This window comes from Podarcis vaucheri (assembly GCF_965113315.1).
Source record: "Podarcis vaucheri genome assembly, chromosome: 2".
Taxonomy (NCBI): domain Eukaryota; kingdom Metazoa; phylum Chordata; class Lepidosauria; order Squamata; family Lacertidae; genus Podarcis; species Podarcis vaucheri.
This window is the reverse complement of record NC_138760.1, coordinates 94,237,034-94,254,533: the sequence shown is the minus strand read 5'-3', so window position 1 is coordinate 94,254,533 and position 17,500 is coordinate 94,237,034. Positions and strand designations below refer to the sequence as shown.

The window sequence follows — 17,500 nt, the reverse complement described above, 5'->3', positions numbered from 1 at the left end:
TAACAACCAATTCCTGTTTACTGCGGCAAAATGACACTGAGCAGAATGCCTCTTTCTGTACTGTGCCCAAGACTTACCTTCTTAATCTCAGGAGGAGGACACATGCCTGGAATCTGGAGGGACTCAGTGTTTAGTCTACAATTAGAACTGCTCTCGCTCCAAATGCACTGATGACCCAGATCTTCTCTCCCAAGACACTGAGAACAGTCAGCACTTCCAATTGCACAATTATAAATCTCCACTAGAAAAAAAGAGATAAATATCCTAAGCTGGAAGCATATTATGACTTTGCTTAACTTTGTGTGTGCAACTACCCCCCTGCCAGAGTAATGCAACATTTCCAGCAGCAGAGTCTGGACATACAACAATTTAAGAAGTTTTGGCCATGGTCCTAAAGATTTCCCAGAAGTTCTGGGCACTCGTTCCCACTGCAACATAATTTAGTACTTGAAAATCCCTTTGTCAATTTGTGCTACATTTTTCTAATTCTAGATATCCACATGAGAGGCAGCTTTGCACAGCTCAATATATCTAGTTAGCAAAAACTTTAGTTTACAATGGCAAACAATTATCATTACAATACTCAGCATGATACGTACATTTCACCAACTTCCCCCAAATGGGAATCTTTTTACTTCTCTTATTTCTGCCTGTCCTTGTTTCAATGGCTTGTTACATTTTTATTAGACCAGGAATGGAAAATATGTGGGCCTCCAGATGTTGTTGAGCTCCATCTCTCATCAGCCCCAGCTAATGTAGCAAACAGGATGATGGGAGTTGTAGTCCAACAGCATCTGGAGGACCACAGGTTCTTCATCCCTGTGTCAGAGCACAAAGGGATTACCTGCTCTCCTAAAGTTTAGGCCTTTTGCCCCTGAATAAATAGGAAATCCTATTTATTAATCAACAGAATGTGGTGTCGAGAAACATTTTCACCACATGCTATAGAACAAAACTAAATCACATAGAAAGCAAAAACCAAATGGGAGAAGGGAGGGAAAGATCTGGATTAATAACTGTGGGTGGGGAATCATACAGACTAGTGTTTCAGCCAAACTGGAGCCCTGTTGCAATGAAAATGCAACAACTGATTTTTACAACAAAAACATTACAGTATAATTCTGAACCAAAGCTTGATTTTGCCCAATATTTTCAACCAAACAGTGGTATTTTTCAGGCAGCTATCTGAATGATTGCCTTCAGCACCCTCTGATCAAAGATGTATTACCTATGAACATTGATATTACATACGTGTATTACAGGTAACAACCATTTATAGATCTAACTTCCATAGACACTTGCACTATGGGATATTGCAGGCGACTAATCTTTTCCTGATGCTGTTTAGCATCTATATGAAGCCATTGGCAGCAGTCACTCAGAGGTTTGGTGCCATGTACCACCAGCATGCTGATGACACCAAGTTCTATTTCTTGATAACATCTTAATCAGGTGTGGCTATGCAGTCCTGGACTGGTGCCGGAGTGCAGCGATGGGATGGATGAGAGCCAATAAATTGCATCTGAATCATGTCAAGATGGAGGCTCTGTGGGTGAACTGATCTATAAGTTGCTTGTTCTGGATTGGGCTACACTCCATCTGGAGGAGTGGATCTGTAGTCTGGAGATACTACTCGTTCCATAATTGTCACTCGAAGCCCAGGTGACCTCAGTGGCTAAGAGTGTTTTTCACCGGTTTGGCTGATACAACATCTCCAGTCGTTCTTGGATGACTCATAGCTTGGCCACAGTCATCCAAGCATTGGTAAATTCAACCTTTGCTGAAGCAACTGCAGTGGCTGCCAGTATGCTACTGGGTCAAGTTTAAGTAATTGTTTTAAGTAATCAAACAACTTGGGACCAGGGTATCTCAAGGACTACTTATGTTCCTTCTTGGTCAATGCAATCTTCAGCAAAGGCACTTTTAGTGGTTCTATATGCTCCTGAGCAATGTCTAATGACTATCGGGAGCAGGGCTTTTAGGGTTGCAGTGTCTCTTTTTCTGGAATTTCCTCCCTATTGATATTAGGCAGGCATCAACTGTGCAAAATTTTCAACCATTTTCATAACACATTTTTGTTTAGACAGACTAGTCCTGACCCAACCATGTACCACTGATATTGAACTTATTATTTGGATGTATTATGGCATTTAATGATTTTATATTCTCTGCTGCTTTAGCTGCTTTAGTATTTTTACAAAGAGCATTACACATTTTTATATATAAATAATGCAAAATAATCACCATTTTAAAAATCTGTATGAAAATCTGTATTTAAATTCATGCCTAAATGTGTACTTAAATATTATCTGGTGACAAAATATTTTTATTGCCCATTCACCCCCACTTGAAAATAATTTCTTCTGAGAAGTAAACAATAAAATCAGGTTAGTTGATCTAAATATTCAGAACACTTGAATTCAGCTATCAACTAAACAAGTAACACAAAGCTGGTCATACTCCAGGAAACTCTAAGTTAACCCAAACTGTTTTTGGTGGTAAATTATTGAATTACATACAGTGGTACCCCGCAAGACGAATGCCTCGCAAGACGGAAAACCCGCAAGACGAAAGGGTTTTCTGTTTTGGAGGCGCTTCGCAAGACGAATTTCCCTATGGGCTTGCTTCGCAAGACGAAAGCCCATAGGGAAATCTCCGGGGACCTGTTTTAAATTGCTGGCGGTCAGGAGCAAAGACTTTCGCCCACAGCCGGCCTTCAGAAGAGGTCCTGGACCTCTTCTGAAGGCTGGCGGGGGGCAAAAGTCTTTGCTCCCCCCCCCGCCTGCCTTCCCGGGACAGCGGAGACTTCTCCGCTGCCCCGGGCGATCTTAAAATGCTGTCCCGGGGAGATTTTAAAATGCTGCGGGTCGGCAGCGAACGCTTCGCTCCCGACCCCCAGCATTTTAAAATCGCCCCGGGACAGCAGAGACTTCTCTGCTGTCCCGGGGAGATTTTAAAATGCTGCGGGTCGGCAGCGAACGCTTCGCTCCCGCCCGCCAGCATTTTAAAATCGCCCCGGGACAGCAGGGGCTTTTAAAATGCTGGCGGTCGGCAGCAAAGCCCTCCTGTCCCCGGAGCTTGCGGGGCGGGAGGTGGGAAGAAGGGCTTTTCTTCCCACCCCCAGCCTTCAGAACAGCCTTCTGAAGGCTGGCAGTGGGAAGAAAAGCCCTTGTTCCCCCCCCCAGCCTTCAGAAGAGGTCGGGGGACAGACTGTCCCCGGACCTGGTCTGAAGGCGGTTTCCATAGGAACGCATTAATTGATTTTCAATGCATTCCTATGGGAAACCGTGCTTCGCAAGACGAAAAACTCGCAAGAAGAAAAAACTTGCGGAACGAATTAATTTCGTCTTGCGAGGCACCACTGTACTACATAACTACATATTTTGTGAGAAAACATTTAAATATGTGTTTTATACAAATGGACACATTTCTTAATACATGTCACTTGAAAATGCACACTTTTCACATATTTTGGTATGTTTCTGGAGCTGAAAACTTTATTGCAAAATTCAGAGAAGAACAAAACCCAAAGGCTAATAATGGCCCACTCCCTATATTAGCCTCAGGGGTGTGAATGAGGTCAGTTTGCTAAAAATGCAGACCAAACAACATTCTCCTCCCTCCCTGGTTGGAAATAAATTAAAAACTTAAGTGGTTGCTCAAGAGTGTTTGCTTTGATTACAAATATATAGGCAGGGATGACAGAATTAGCAGAAATGTGTTTACATATTTTGCTTCTTCCCAGCATTGAAAATACACGTATTTCAAATGTATCCCACAATGACACTGTGTTCCCATAAAAACTGCTGCTGGTTTATCTCCTTTGAGCTAAATTCCATCCCTGACCCTAAACAGTCCACACATTTGTGTTTCAATATCAATCCAGTATGATATTTACAGTACAACCCTACACATGCCTATTTGAAGCCAAGCCCCAGTGAGTTCAGCAGGGCCTGCTCCCAGGTATGTATAGCATTACAGTTTTAAGAGCTCAATCCTATACATGTTTGCATAGGAGAAAGTCCTACTGAAAACAATGGGACATACACCCAAGTATGTACGTATAAAACTGCAGCCCAAACTATTTTGTATTTAGTAATTGGATGAGTGCACATAGCAGAACATATGTGAGTATACTGTATACTCACACATGAGTATTTAGCCGGAACTCACCAGAACTCAGTTCTGGCACCTCTCAGGTGGGCGTCATTGCCATTATAAGAGAACAAGGGAGGTGTTCATGGCGAGTTCCAGGTATACCCTGTATGTTGTAATCTGCAGCATATGGTGAAGGATGGGCAAGAAATATGATGACAAATAAATAAACGTTGTAAAACGAGATCTCATTTTTTGTATGTTTCCCTGATTTCAAAACATCTGCTACTAAGGTATGTAAAGAAACCCTAGAAGGTCAAAAGCACCAACTAGCTAAGAATCTGTAAGCTTTCTAAAGGACATTTTACCCTCTCTAAACGAAAAAAGGTGGAAAATTTGTTTAGAACAAACCTGTCATCAGCGCTGGACTATCAATGTATCTATCAGGTTTTTCCTTCAGCTGAAGGTTTAGTGGAAAGAGGTGCCTTTTGTCTGAAGTGTGAAGCTGTACAAAGAAAGTGAGTTAAGAGTTATCCCATTTACAGAAACACCAGACCCCAGTGGCAAAATACATGTTAGCTTTATAGCTGTCAACACAAGGCATTTCTATATTGCAACAAGATGTTTCTTGGAATATGATATTCAAATTCAGCAGGAGAAATCAGGAGCCTGGGGCAAAAAAAAGAGAAAAAGAGGTACTGCTCTGTCTTTGTTAATTAAACCTAAGTAGCTGAGTACCAAACCAATGAGAAAGCAAAATTATGTTTCCATATGGAAACCAGGCAAGCAAGCTCAACCTTATTTTTTTAAAAAATGTTTCTAGCTCTCAACAATCAGCCAGAAAAGCCTATATATAGATAAGAGAGCAATTGGCTCCAATTTTCAATTGGAATTTCATTGCTGGACATGTTGCACATCACTGCTGTATATTCATGCTAAAAAGAGCGTAAGAAAACTTGGAATGAACTTATGTCATGGAAATGCTAGAGTTCATGGAAGCAGAACCTAATGAACTTTGATAGGATGATATGACTTGATAAAACAGCATACACAGGGCCTGTGGCTCTGTCACTAGAGCAGAGGAAACATCCCCACTAGCTGTGAACTCACCAGCACGTTGCTGCACTGAACAGCAGATGCATTCACCCATTGGGCCTCAAATATCCTGTCAGTTTGAAAATGACATTCCAAAGGCATCTCCTAGACAATTGGGAAGACAGGGAAGAATTTGCATAGCAATATCAAATTTTTAAAGTAAAAACATCGATTTTTCTGTACTCCAATAAACCCAATAAAACAAATTCTGTTCTTAGTAGTGATGGATGTTTGATCAATTTCAGAAGATCATTTTCTGGTTAATTTCACATATGTTCATTGCAATTCCTAAATCTATTTTATCCCATTTCTGCATTCATCCTTTAAAAAAACAAAACTGCATGAAAATCTGTATTTAAATACATATGCAAATAATATTTTATCACATATTAAAATATGCATTTTGTCTCAATTTAGGTACCTCTTAACATATTTTATCCTGAAATATGCATTGTTTATGCATTTGGTCATTTTTTTGAGCTAAGAACTATATTGCAAAATTCAGAGGTGTGAAATGCAAAGGGTAATGACATTCCAATCTATGTATTAATCAAGAGGGATGAACCAAGACAATTCATTTAAAAATGTGGACCAAATGAAACTTGCCTTCACTTGCTAGTTCTCTGTGACATTAAGATTTCATTTTCCCCAGTAATAATTTCAGAAATAATAATTGTGACCAATAACTAGTTTCATAATCCTAATAAGCTTGATGAAAAAAATTTTGAATGAGAGCATTTGATTTAGAGACAGTACTTATCCTGAACTAACCAGGAGCCATAACTCACTGGTAAAGATATATGATTTGAATGCATAATAAGTTGGCATTCTAGATACAATGCTTACTTCTTGCGAAGTGCATGGAAACGCCGTTTACCTTCCCGCCGGAGCGGTACCTATTTATCTACTTGCACTTTTTGGCATGCTTTCAAACTGCTAGGTTGGCAGGAGCTGGGACCAAGCAATGGGAGTTCACCCCGTTGCGGGGATTCAAACTGCTGACCTTCTGATCGGCAAGCCCAAGAGGCTCAGTGATTTAGACCACAGCACCACCCACGTCCCCTAAAGGCTCACCTTTCAATGAAGTCAGATAGCCACGACTTCAGTTTCCTTCCCACAGTTGTGCAGAATCAAGCAAATATGTACCACTCCTATTTTCCTACACTCTGATAAATCAGTGAATCAAATTCTGTTCTCGGCTACCTTGGAAATAATGTGAGACTAGGTTTTGTAGTTCAATCTAATTTCAGAGGAGATTTTGAAACCCTGGATCTGAGGTATGATTTTGGGAAGTAGAGGCCTAAACTGGTTCAACTGGTTATTGTAGTATTGTGGTCGTATGAATGGTGGTATTGCAATTATTATATAATACTATAGGGTGGGAAAATTCATGAGTAATCATTAAAGATCTCAAAATACATGTGTGATTTCAGTCAATGGCGTTTACTTGTGTTTGTACATATATAGTGCAATCGTGAAGCATACATTTCCCCAAGAAATGCAGTGTGGCTAATCTTTCCCTTGTATTTGTAGACAGGCTGAGAGGAAACCAGACTGTAAGATAGTTGTCTGGATTTGCCATCTAGGAGTTGAATTTCTTTAGTACCTTTCCTGTTTATTTCACCTCTTATCAAGTTACACACAGTATTTCTCCCCTGTAGCCACCTTGCAGCACCACAGAGGAAGGCAGCTTCCCCCCACCTTCTCTTTTGCTGTAAACATAAGGGCATATCCTTATTTACCAGTGCCAGACCTTAGGGAAGAAACTGTAATAAAGCTACAATATAAAGAGTTTTCTTTGCTAGTGTTGCAAGCCAACTGTGCCTTTGTCTAAGGCTTGTTAAGCTCCTCTGTTGGGTACTGCAACTACTTCAAAAACTGTCAATAAAGGCCCTTTAAGAAGCTTTTAAAACACTTATTTGCTCTGAACAAAAAAGGACAGGCTACATGCATGCACAGCTATAAGCAGGGGAAGTGCTTTTCACACAAACCCACATTTAATTTAGGCCTGTAATCACATGTGATCATTTAAAAATCATGCACCACTATGAGACACTGAAATGCTCTACAATGCTAGCTTTTATGGGGGGGGGAGTTTTCTTGTCTTCATTAATTCATGTGGCATTTGCTGATTAAGCACCTAAAACATTGTGCTCCATCTACCCCAAAAACTCGAGAGGAAGAAGAGAGGTAGGATATTTGGTACATCCACACTATAGCTTAGTTATCCCTAATATATTAAACTACTAGGGGATCAAGATGGACAGGTGGGAATGGATGACTAAATTAATACCATGTGTACATAAGCACCCTAAATTACCCAAACCTGACCAATGAAAGAGAGGATACTGGGCAGGACGAAACACTATATTCTAATGCAATACATGAGCTCTCATATTCTTTTTAAGGGTTCATATAATAGCAGCTTTCATACACTTCAGGGGGAATGCACAAAAGCATAAGATACAAATGAAGTATTCTTCTTTGTCATTGATTCCTAGACTCCTATAGAAACTAGTCTATGAATGTACCTCAAACACATAATGCTGTAATGCTAAAATTATTTGCCTGACCCAATTCATGTGTCAGGAAAGTACAAAGAGCATGTATTTCCGTAAGTGCAAAAAACCCCAGATTGCCAAACTCGGAGTGTGATTTGCAGAGCAGAGAGGAATTATGTCCATGTTTCTGGTCTTGATTCATTTCCAGTCATAGATTTTGCCACTTGTTTTTAACAAGCTGCTTTTTCTCTTTTTCAAGCTTGGAGTACATTCCCCTGTGAGAGTTGCACACCTGCAAAGTACACTGAGTGAAATATGGGAAAAATATCTTCAAGTCTATGAAGTTGATTTGCCCCCAAACAATCTGTTCAAGTGAAAGTTTTACAATATTATAAATCCACCTATTGTATAAATACCATGAAGGTTCTTGCATTACATGTAACAGACCCCAAGAGAACGTCTGCATACACAGTACATTTTCTTCTTTCTTTTTAAGCCCACCCAGTCGCTTGCCAAAGTGACTGCTTTCTATTAAAGGTCTCTCCTCTTATGCCTATTCCTGCCATTATGGCAATGGGAAAAGGCAAGTTATGCATTAACTTCATTTCATTTATGATAAGAGATTGCTACCCCATTAGTAATCTCAGTTTTCTGACTCGCAGTGTAAATGTAGACTCTACCTGTTTTTCTGCAATGCCTCTCTGTTTTATTACCTTTATGAAAGCAGTATTCATCAAGGTGATGACAATGTCCTGGGAAGTCCCTGTTGGTGCTGGAGCAACAGAGGAAGGCACAATCTGTGGACAATCAGTGCTGTTCTGTAGTTCAAGAAGCAAGCAAAAGAAAGGAAGGTTAATATGGGAAACTTGGGGCCTTCTTAACACTTGAGGCAACAGAATTTAGAAAAAATGGCATGGCTGATACATCCTTGGCATTCACAAATTTTTAGTCCCAAGTTATAACAGGTAAAGGTAAGGTAAAGGTAAAGGATCTGTGGATGGTTAAGTCCAGCCAAAGGAGACTATGGGGTGTGGTACTCATCTTGTTTCAGGCTGAGGGAGCTGGCATTTGGCCACAGATAGCTTTCTGGGTCATGTGCCCAGCATGACTAAACTGCTTCTTGTGCAATGGGACACGAGCCAGAATGCATAGAAACACCATTTACCTTCCCGCTGCAGCAGTACCTATTTATCTGCTCACATTGGTATGCTTTGAACTGTTAGGTTGGCAGAAGCTGGGACAGAGCAACGGGAGCTCACCCTATTGCGCGGATTCAAACCGCCAACCTTCCGATTGGCAATCCCAAGAGGTTTAGTAGTTTAGACCACAGTGCCACCCACATCCCTTCCCCAACTTATAGCACCCTTTTGAAGGCAGTTCTTTGCCTCACAGCCTTAAAATCCAATCCTGCAAAGTCCCGTCATGGCCAATGGGACTTAATCACTAGTAAACATGCTTAGAACTGTAGGCTTAGTAATTTAATTATATGCATTTCATCTCTGCATCATCAGTAAAAGCCCTCTACTTTACATAGAAGATAGCCGTCAATCCTGAACTCAGTGGCAGGTGCCAACTGCATGTGTTGTGAGCTGGCACCTTTGCTTGCACAGACCAAGAATATATTAGTGCGAAAACAGAGGAAACTTCACCAACAACCTCCTCCCTGGAGTGTGACCGTGTGAGGCTTGCACCATTCCTTCCTATTCATCTTCTGTTCTATGGATAAACACTGTGCTTTCAGACTTCAGGCAACTGTGTTATCAATCTGGGATTTTTCACAGCAAAATTAATTTCCTCACAAATTAAAAGGAAAACCATATGCTCTCATCAGCTGCCATGTCTGAGGTAGCTACTATACCCGTTATTTCACTAGAAGAAATGAAACCAAATAATATGATACAGTGTATTTACAGAAATTCCAGCAACAGTCCTTGCAAAAAACCGAGCATTTTGCTGTGCTTTTTGTTTTTTAAGTATGCACTTGATGCTAAATTTAAGCACTGCATGCATGTGGCTATGTACAGGCAATAACTCTTATCAGTTTTAGAGGTGGAATTGAAGGGCTGTCATTGCCTATCTCACACACACATCATCATCATTATTAAGGCATGATTTCTGCACAAATCCATTTTGCAGTTTTGTAACTCTTCTATAACTGCCCCGAAAAAGCAGAAATAAACAATCAGAAGCATGACTAGCACTGTTGCAGTAGTTGGGTGTACAATATGAGATGGCTGTGAATACTAAGTACCCATAAAGAGCACTGCATTGCTGCTGTATAGTGCATGAAAAAATGGGAACACATTTCTGTCCACATTCACGTAACCATTTAAATGATTGGGGGGGGGGAGGATTGCTTTTTTATGAAAATGGATTAAGTTATTAAGGTTCCTCTGCTGGATCAGGTCTAGTGTCATGGGAGCCATATAGAGAAAGTCATTCCCATTGCTCCAAATGAAATAACCATCTGTATAAAGACTGTGTGTATGTTGAGTGTTTACATTGAAGACAGGCTATTGTGGAACATAAGCGAAAGAGGACAACCATTGGTGTGGTGACATGTGCGTTGTTTGATTAAGCAAGGGCTGAATATGAAGCAAATACAGTGGTACCTCAGTTTTCGAGTGTCTCGGAATCTGAACGCTGAAAACCCAGAAGTAATTGCTTCTGTTTTCGAATGAGCCTCAGAGGTCAAACAGCTTCCACTGCATTTTTTCTTTTTTCTCCATTGGCTTTGCCCACTGCCCTTTGCGCCTTGGTTGTCGAACGTTTCGGAAGTCAAATGGAATTCCGGAACAGATTACATTCAACAACCGAGGTACCACTGTATGTTATCTATTATTCCACAGCACCCAGCTCTATTGGACGACTTTTATCCCAGTTCGAACAAGGGCTCAAACAAGCATGAAGCCATACGTACAAAGTTGGAAAATATAAAAGAACCCTCTCTCCATCTTCTCAAAAGTGCATCACATAAAACTGATGTGTGGACAAAGGATCTGATTACAACGAGCCCAACGTTCGCGATTTGGTTCATCTAAAAGGGTTACAACCCCCCCCCCCGAAAAGTCAGGCTAAATTCTTATCTCACTAGTCTACCAAATATGCATAAATAGATTACATGAGCTAACTGAGAAAACATCATGTCCCACAGTGCACAGAGGTTGATTCTCTTGTCATTGACTGACTTCTAATTTACACCTGAGTGAGACAACTTAAGACCTGGGCCTTGTAACACTTAAAAAGATAAACAGTAGAACACTTCTCTCTCTCATATGCTGCAAGCACTTAAGACTGGCTCTCCCCTGGTTCCTGCTAAGCCCATCTTCAAGGCTTCTCAATTATCTTAAAGTGCTTGTTTGATGGGGAAAAGCATGCTTCATGGTTTATCGGGACACTGATCTTAACCATGCACCTTCCCTAGGCTGCCTCAGCACGAAGATTAAATAAGGGTGATATGCAAGCAGAGAAGTAAATCAACAAAGAGGGAGTGGATTGATTCTGGTCCCTGAGTCTCCTTAATGTGAGCAAGAAAAAGGGGAAAAAAGAGGGCAAGCAAACTCAGCAGGGAAATGAACATAGCTTTGTGTGTCCCTGCACAGCAAAGAAGCTAGCTCAGATTGCTAGAAAAACAAACAATAGCGAACAGATTAACTCACTACCTCACAGTGCCTTCTTCTGCCTTGTGCAAGCTACTACTTTCATTTGCGGCTGCCTAGGGGAGAAGAGCCTGTATCCATGTTTGTCCCCAGTCTGTCCACTTTGCTAATTGTAATTTCCGCCATCCCTGCTCCACCACCCTCTTGTCGGACAGACCCTGAAAGGTTACCAAAACAAGACCCCCTCCCCCATTTCAGCAGAGGGCAAAAGTTTCAGTGAAACAGATCCCTCCCTTTCAGCTCATGACTTGCCTGCACTGCAAATGCTTATTAAGGGTTAAACTACTAAATCCTGGTTATCAACTAGTCCCTTATTTTCAGTGTTCCTGTCTTTAGTTTCCAATCCAAGGAAACCAAATGAATACTGCAGCCCACGCATCCTGATGTTTAATCACCCCAGCAAACACATTCTAGATGGATGAACCTGGTACATTCAGTTGCACAGCAGGGACAGCTCGCCTGAGTGTACCTGAGACAGAAAGGGCCTTTTCATATTTGGTGTTTAATCCTTTAGTCTGTTATTACTAAGCATAGAAACAGCGCTTTTCATCTTTTGCTATGAAGCAGCTCTCTAAAATGGCACTAATTCTTTCAGCTGGATAGGGGGAAATGTTTTTTCTCCATTTTGTACTGGGCACACTGAAACACGGGGGAAAACCAGTGGTGCATTCAAACAAGTTAGCATCTCAGAGACAGGGAAGAAACTCCATTTGCCAAATACAGTACATGCTTCGTACTTCCAGCATAGCTCTCTGGGCCTATAGTTTAGTAAAAAGTATTGCATAATTTAAACAATGCACAATATCTAACTGTATCTGTGCATTCATATCTGTTATTCAAACAAATCAGAGGAGTTCTCACATTGCATTTTACCAAAACAGAAGTTGATAAGTGTCAGTTTACAATGTGAGAACAGTTAGGCAGGGTATCTGCTTCAGGGCTGCTGAGACATGAATTTGGTGAAAGCAGCCTGGGATTTTGGTGTCTTAGCAGTTAAGCAGTCGTATGGTTTCTTATATCTATTACTAGGCCTCATGTCTTAATATCAGAGAGGCACCAAAAATAACACAGAAGATGGCACACAGGTGTCTGTGAATACAAATACGTGTGTTTATTTGAAAGCAGAATAGTTTTTTAATGTTTGTGGGACTGAGGCAATTATGCTTTCAGATGGTAAGGGTTTGCTGGCACACTTGTCTATTAAAATTCAGTTCATGCCCTTGAAACTTCATTTGAAATCTTGCTTTATTTCCTCCATCCCCACCCACACCCACCCCTCAGGATGTAACATCTGCTAACTAAAACCATTCTGTGAATTTCAGATTAATGCAAATCTTTGGGGCTCTCACCCACTTCTCTTAGTCCATCTCATGGCAGCAAAAATTTCTACCTATTCCAGAAGGAGATTTAAAAGGTATATAAAAAGTAAGCGCAGGGGTTTCTAGATTAGCCTTGCCAAGCCTTTTTGAAGATGATCCCTTCTGGGTGCCCTAGATTCATCTGCTTAGTTTAATCCTCAACAATTTAGGAGGCTCATTTTGCTGACAGTGCAAGGATCTTAGTGTCCTGAAAAGGTGAAGCGGTGGTCAAAGGGCCACTGAAAATACCGTACTTTCCCAAAAGGACTTGGTGTGGAATTCTAAGGCAGGCCTAACATATGTCTTGTGAGGGATGCTTTCATGGAAAAGACAGTTTGTGGAACTGAAAAGCTGAGTTTTCTTCCTCTGTGTATTCAGATTCCCAAGGAACCGTACAGATAGCAATGCAAGTGTATAGGCAGTTATATTTTCTATATTTTCTTCTGTTCCAAAGAAAAGCAGACAAATTCACACAGTCCTTTCTACCCTATTGGGATTTCTTTTTCATGTAATGGAAATTTGTGGCAGTTGATATGAAGCAAAGGGCTTGGCTACAAATGCTGCTCCACAAAGCAGACTTGGCAGCTGGACATTAACAGAAGGAACCAGAATTCAGTGGGTACTAGGGTCAGCAGTGGCGATGGAGGTGCTGAGACCAATCTAGCAGCCTCTGAGGAAGCCCGAATTTGAAACCTCAGGATATCATGTTGGAAGAGGTGGATTGTAAGGACAGCTTCTAAATCGTTTAAAGTTATGATCAAACTAGTAACAGTTGGTTGTCACCTTAGATCAGGCATAGGCAAACTCGGCCCTCCAGATGTTTTGGGACTGCAACTCCCATGATTCCTAGCTAGCAGGACCAGTGGTCAAGGATGATGGGAATTGTAGTCCCAAAACCTCTGGAAATTGCCTATGCCTGCCTTAGATACTACCTATAGACCAAACTACTCATGTGCCTACTTTTACTATTCATTCTGCTTCAGAAAAGGCCTACAGGCATAATTTTGCAAATGTGTAGATTTTAACAACCATCAGTTCAATGTTATGTTGCTGTGGTGAAAATGACGTTTACTGAGGAAAACATAACTGAACAAGCAAAACCAAGGCCAATTTTTTAACGAAGCCATGCATGAAAATCCCTGTATCTAATAAATTTACACCACACTGATAAGATCTGATTTGTCTAATGTATTCTTTCTGAATATTTTGCACTTATATATAATTGAGGCAGAGTAAAAACTGGAAAGTGAAAATAGAAAGTATGACAGGAAGGCCAAGGCCCTTTCTGAATAAAACACTCAAGGAGAGACTCAACACGCTAGAAAATTTTCAAAGCTACAAAGAAGTAGAATGGTATTTAAAATGTAAATGATCAGTAAACTGACTGCTAAAAGGCCAATTTGTTTAAATTAACCTCAGGAACATTATGCCAAATTTCACTATAATGACGAGATGGATTTTGGATAACAGTGATTTCCTGTTCAAACTGGTGATTTTACTAATGTTAGCTTGTTTTATTAATATCCCACAATAGACTAGTAAAAGGTTAAAAAAACACACCCTGCAAAGTATTACTAGATTTATTTTACAGTGGTACCTCGCAAGACGAATGCCTCGCAAGACAAAAAACTCGCTAGACGAAAGGTTTTTCCGTTTTTGATTTGCCTCGCAAGACGAATTTCACCTATGGGCTTGCTTCGCAAGACGAAAACGTCTCGCGACTTTGTTTCCTTTGTCTAAAAACAAAGACATGTTTTGTTTATAAAGTTAATTTATTTTCCCTTCAATTTTTGAACTGCTCTTTACAGTATGTGTGACTTTAAAGAGCAGTTAATAAACTGTTGTTGTACCAAATTTGGCTTTGTTTGGACTTTTTTTGACCATAGGAACGCATTAATTGATCTTCAATGCATTCCTATGGGATTTCGTGATTCGCAAGACGAAAAATTCGCTAGACGACAAAACTTGCGGAACGAATTAATTTCGTCTTGCGGGGCACCACTGTATTGCTAAAATCCAGGCATTGCAACCCATGTGGAAATAAAGATACTGTTCCAGTTTAAAATGGTAATAAAGATCCAATGGATAAAACCTGATTGAACAGCCAGGAAATGTGAATACTTTTGTTAAGCACATATAAATGTCTGTATTATTATTATTATTATTATTATTATTATTATTATTATTATTATTTAAAAAATTGTCCGAACTTCCAAATATCCTGCACCTGGATAAACTACTTAAACAGAAATGCTCTATTCTCCATGCATCCGAGTAGGAAAGAGGTGTTTTTTTTTATCAATTAACACTACAGCACAAGTTTTAACAACAGGAATTACAGTGCTCATTTCACACACATGGAATGTGAGACGCAGAGGGATGAGGAACCTTACATTTGGTCAACGAACAAGGTCAGTGAAAGATGGGGAAAGCATGAACACAAACCCATCATGATTAGGAATGACTTTTGAAAGTCATCTGGCCTTCCATGTGGCTCACTTGATCAGGCTCACAGAACTACTACCTGGGACACTCAACAGCTAAATAAACGGGCAACAGAAGATTTATGTAATCCAACCCACTGTCCATTTATTTTTCTGCACACACATGTAGAAATGTTGAGTACTAGAGGTTTGAATACCAAATAGTGAGCAGGCTCTACAACCTATTATCATTTGGGGGATAAATGGAAATCAGTGTCGAAAGACCTTGTCCAGGCTTCCTCAAACTCGGTCCTCCAGATGTTTTTGGCCTACAACTCCCATGATCTCTAGCTAGCAGGACCAGTGGTCAGGGCTGATGGGAATTGTAGTCTCAAAACATCTGGAGGGCCGAGTTTGAGGGAGCCTGACCTTGTCCTTCAAAACGTCACCACCACCACAATACGCAATGTTTATGCACAACTTCTATACACACCATACTCTGTAAGATTTGTAAAAACAAGGTCCTCAAATTTCTACCAGACAAGGAGAAAAAGACCCTAGTGTCATTAAAACAAAGAAGTATGATGAACTATCAGTGTTGTGTGCTTACATTCATCTGTATTGAGTCCTCACATTCAGTTGAATTGGAGACACAGGTGTATTTTCTAGTGCACCAGTAACACTTCCATTTAGCCGAGAGGCAGGTGATACATCTGAAATGCATAAAAAGTATGTACACTTACTAATCCACACCAGGGTGGGTTATAGACTCCTGTCCGGAGCTAAATTTCTGTTGCAAGTCTGCAGACTCTTCATTATGGCCTTGTGGCAAGTCCTTCCACTGAAGGTTTTTAAAAGTCTAACACTCCATTTTTCCCCCTGGTGAGAAGGCCCAGAAACTGCTCTTCTGCCATTCCACTTAATCCACGGACCAGAGAGCTAATATAACATCTGGTTTTGAGCTACTTCCCTTATTGTTTTTCAGGAATAACTTTCTTCAATAAATACGACTTCCACAATTGCATAGAGGTAACTTTGCCATTGAAAAGCAGCAACCCAAACTTGCTCTGAGTAAAGACTCAACACCACCATCGTTGCTCCCTCTCGGGACTATTTTACTATTAGATAAAGAAATCTTTAGTCCAGTGTTAACATTGCGGCAATCCTGTCTGACCTGCCAACATGAGTTGTAAAATTTTATCCTGTGCCTTGTAGTTCATGCATGATATTAGCTAGTGATAGTGACTTTTAAGCTTTGGGGGATATTTTGCAGAGTGGTAGGTAAGAATCTAAACCTTTATTTTCGAAAAGATCAGTTTGATTGGCTGCAAAGTATACACTAAAAGTCCAATCATAATGTAGGTCTTAATCAGCATTTCTCAAATCGAGGCAACAAGACCATATGTGAGCATGAATAACTTTCTTGCATCAACAAAACATTTCTTAGCATGGGTATGCTGAAAGCATGTTACTGACATGCTTTCAATGCTGACCCAAGCAATCAGATTATTCTAGAAGGAGAGTGAATCTGTTCCCCTAAGTCATTAACTCTATACTGCCTTCAAAACCCATATCCTTTTAACTTTGCACATCCACAACTGCCTCTTCACATCCCTTAATTACTGTTTCCTTTGATGCTACCTGCAGAATATATCCCCCTTCCTATAAACAATACAAAAGGGATGGTTATACTTGGGGAACCAACTGTGTCCAACTCCGGGGCTGATAATCCAGTCAACAGAACAGTTGATCGGCTCTTGAAATTTTACTGAAGTAATGCCATTTCACATATTGCTGTAACTATTCCTAAAAGTTGTCTCCAAAGATTGGTTGGTTAAAGAGCATGATCTGCAAGCACATGGAAGAGAACTTCCTAGGGATAGTGGCAGTAGCGCGTGGAAGAAAAACCAGGCCTGACAAGCTAACACCTAGTTGTTTCCACAGCTCCTTGAGCTGCATAACCTTCATGCTCACTATGTTTACTGAATCCTGGGAAATTGTATTTTGTTTTACAATAGACTGATCAGTCTATTAATACGTAGAATTTATCTCCTGAAAATCAAGCAGAGTTCTGAGGGTTAACGCTAAAGCTTTCAGATAAAATGAAATAAAATATTAAGCACGTTTAAGAAACTTGAAAGGAAAAAATGCCAAAAGCCGTCAAAATTGTCCAGATGGTCTGAAATGCTCTAAGACCCTTTCTCTGTGAATCTTGGCAAGCTGTACAGACTTCCCTGCCAAATCCTGCCCAGGGTCTAAAATATCTGGTTGACAACTAAGTGGTTCCTGCTTAGTTAACCCTCTACAATAATTGCTCCTGGGTGATGAATGTACTTTTTTTTTTAGGACTACCTAATTCACAATCTCTC

At 40.4% G+C, this 17,500-nt stretch overlaps 1 protein-coding gene and 1 long non-coding RNA gene across 3 annotated transcripts in view; one reads left to right on the top strand and one right to left on the bottom strand.

The window, feature by feature from the left end:
• Positions 1-17,500, bottom strand: part of PLXND1 (plexin D1) — a 159,036-nt gene that overhangs the window by 71,061 nt on the left and 70,475 nt on the right. Inside the window, exons 8-12 of the mRNA XM_082209178.1 lie at positions 15,742-15,844; positions 8,405-8,509; positions 5,206-5,295; positions 4,507-4,600; positions 78-241 (exon numbers count right to left, since the gene is read on the bottom strand). Of these exons, the coding sequence (XP_082065304.1) occupies positions 78-241; positions 4,507-4,600; positions 5,206-5,295; positions 8,405-8,509; positions 15,742-15,844 (556 nt within the window). The remainder of the gene's footprint in view (positions 1-77; positions 242-4,506; positions 4,601-5,205; positions 5,296-8,404; positions 8,510-15,741; positions 15,845-17,500) is intronic.
• LOC309525535 overlaps positions 1-17,500 on the top strand; it is a 125,510-nt gene that overhangs the window by 83,559 nt on the left and 24,451 nt on the right. The gene's annotated exons all lie outside the window — the stretch shown is intronic.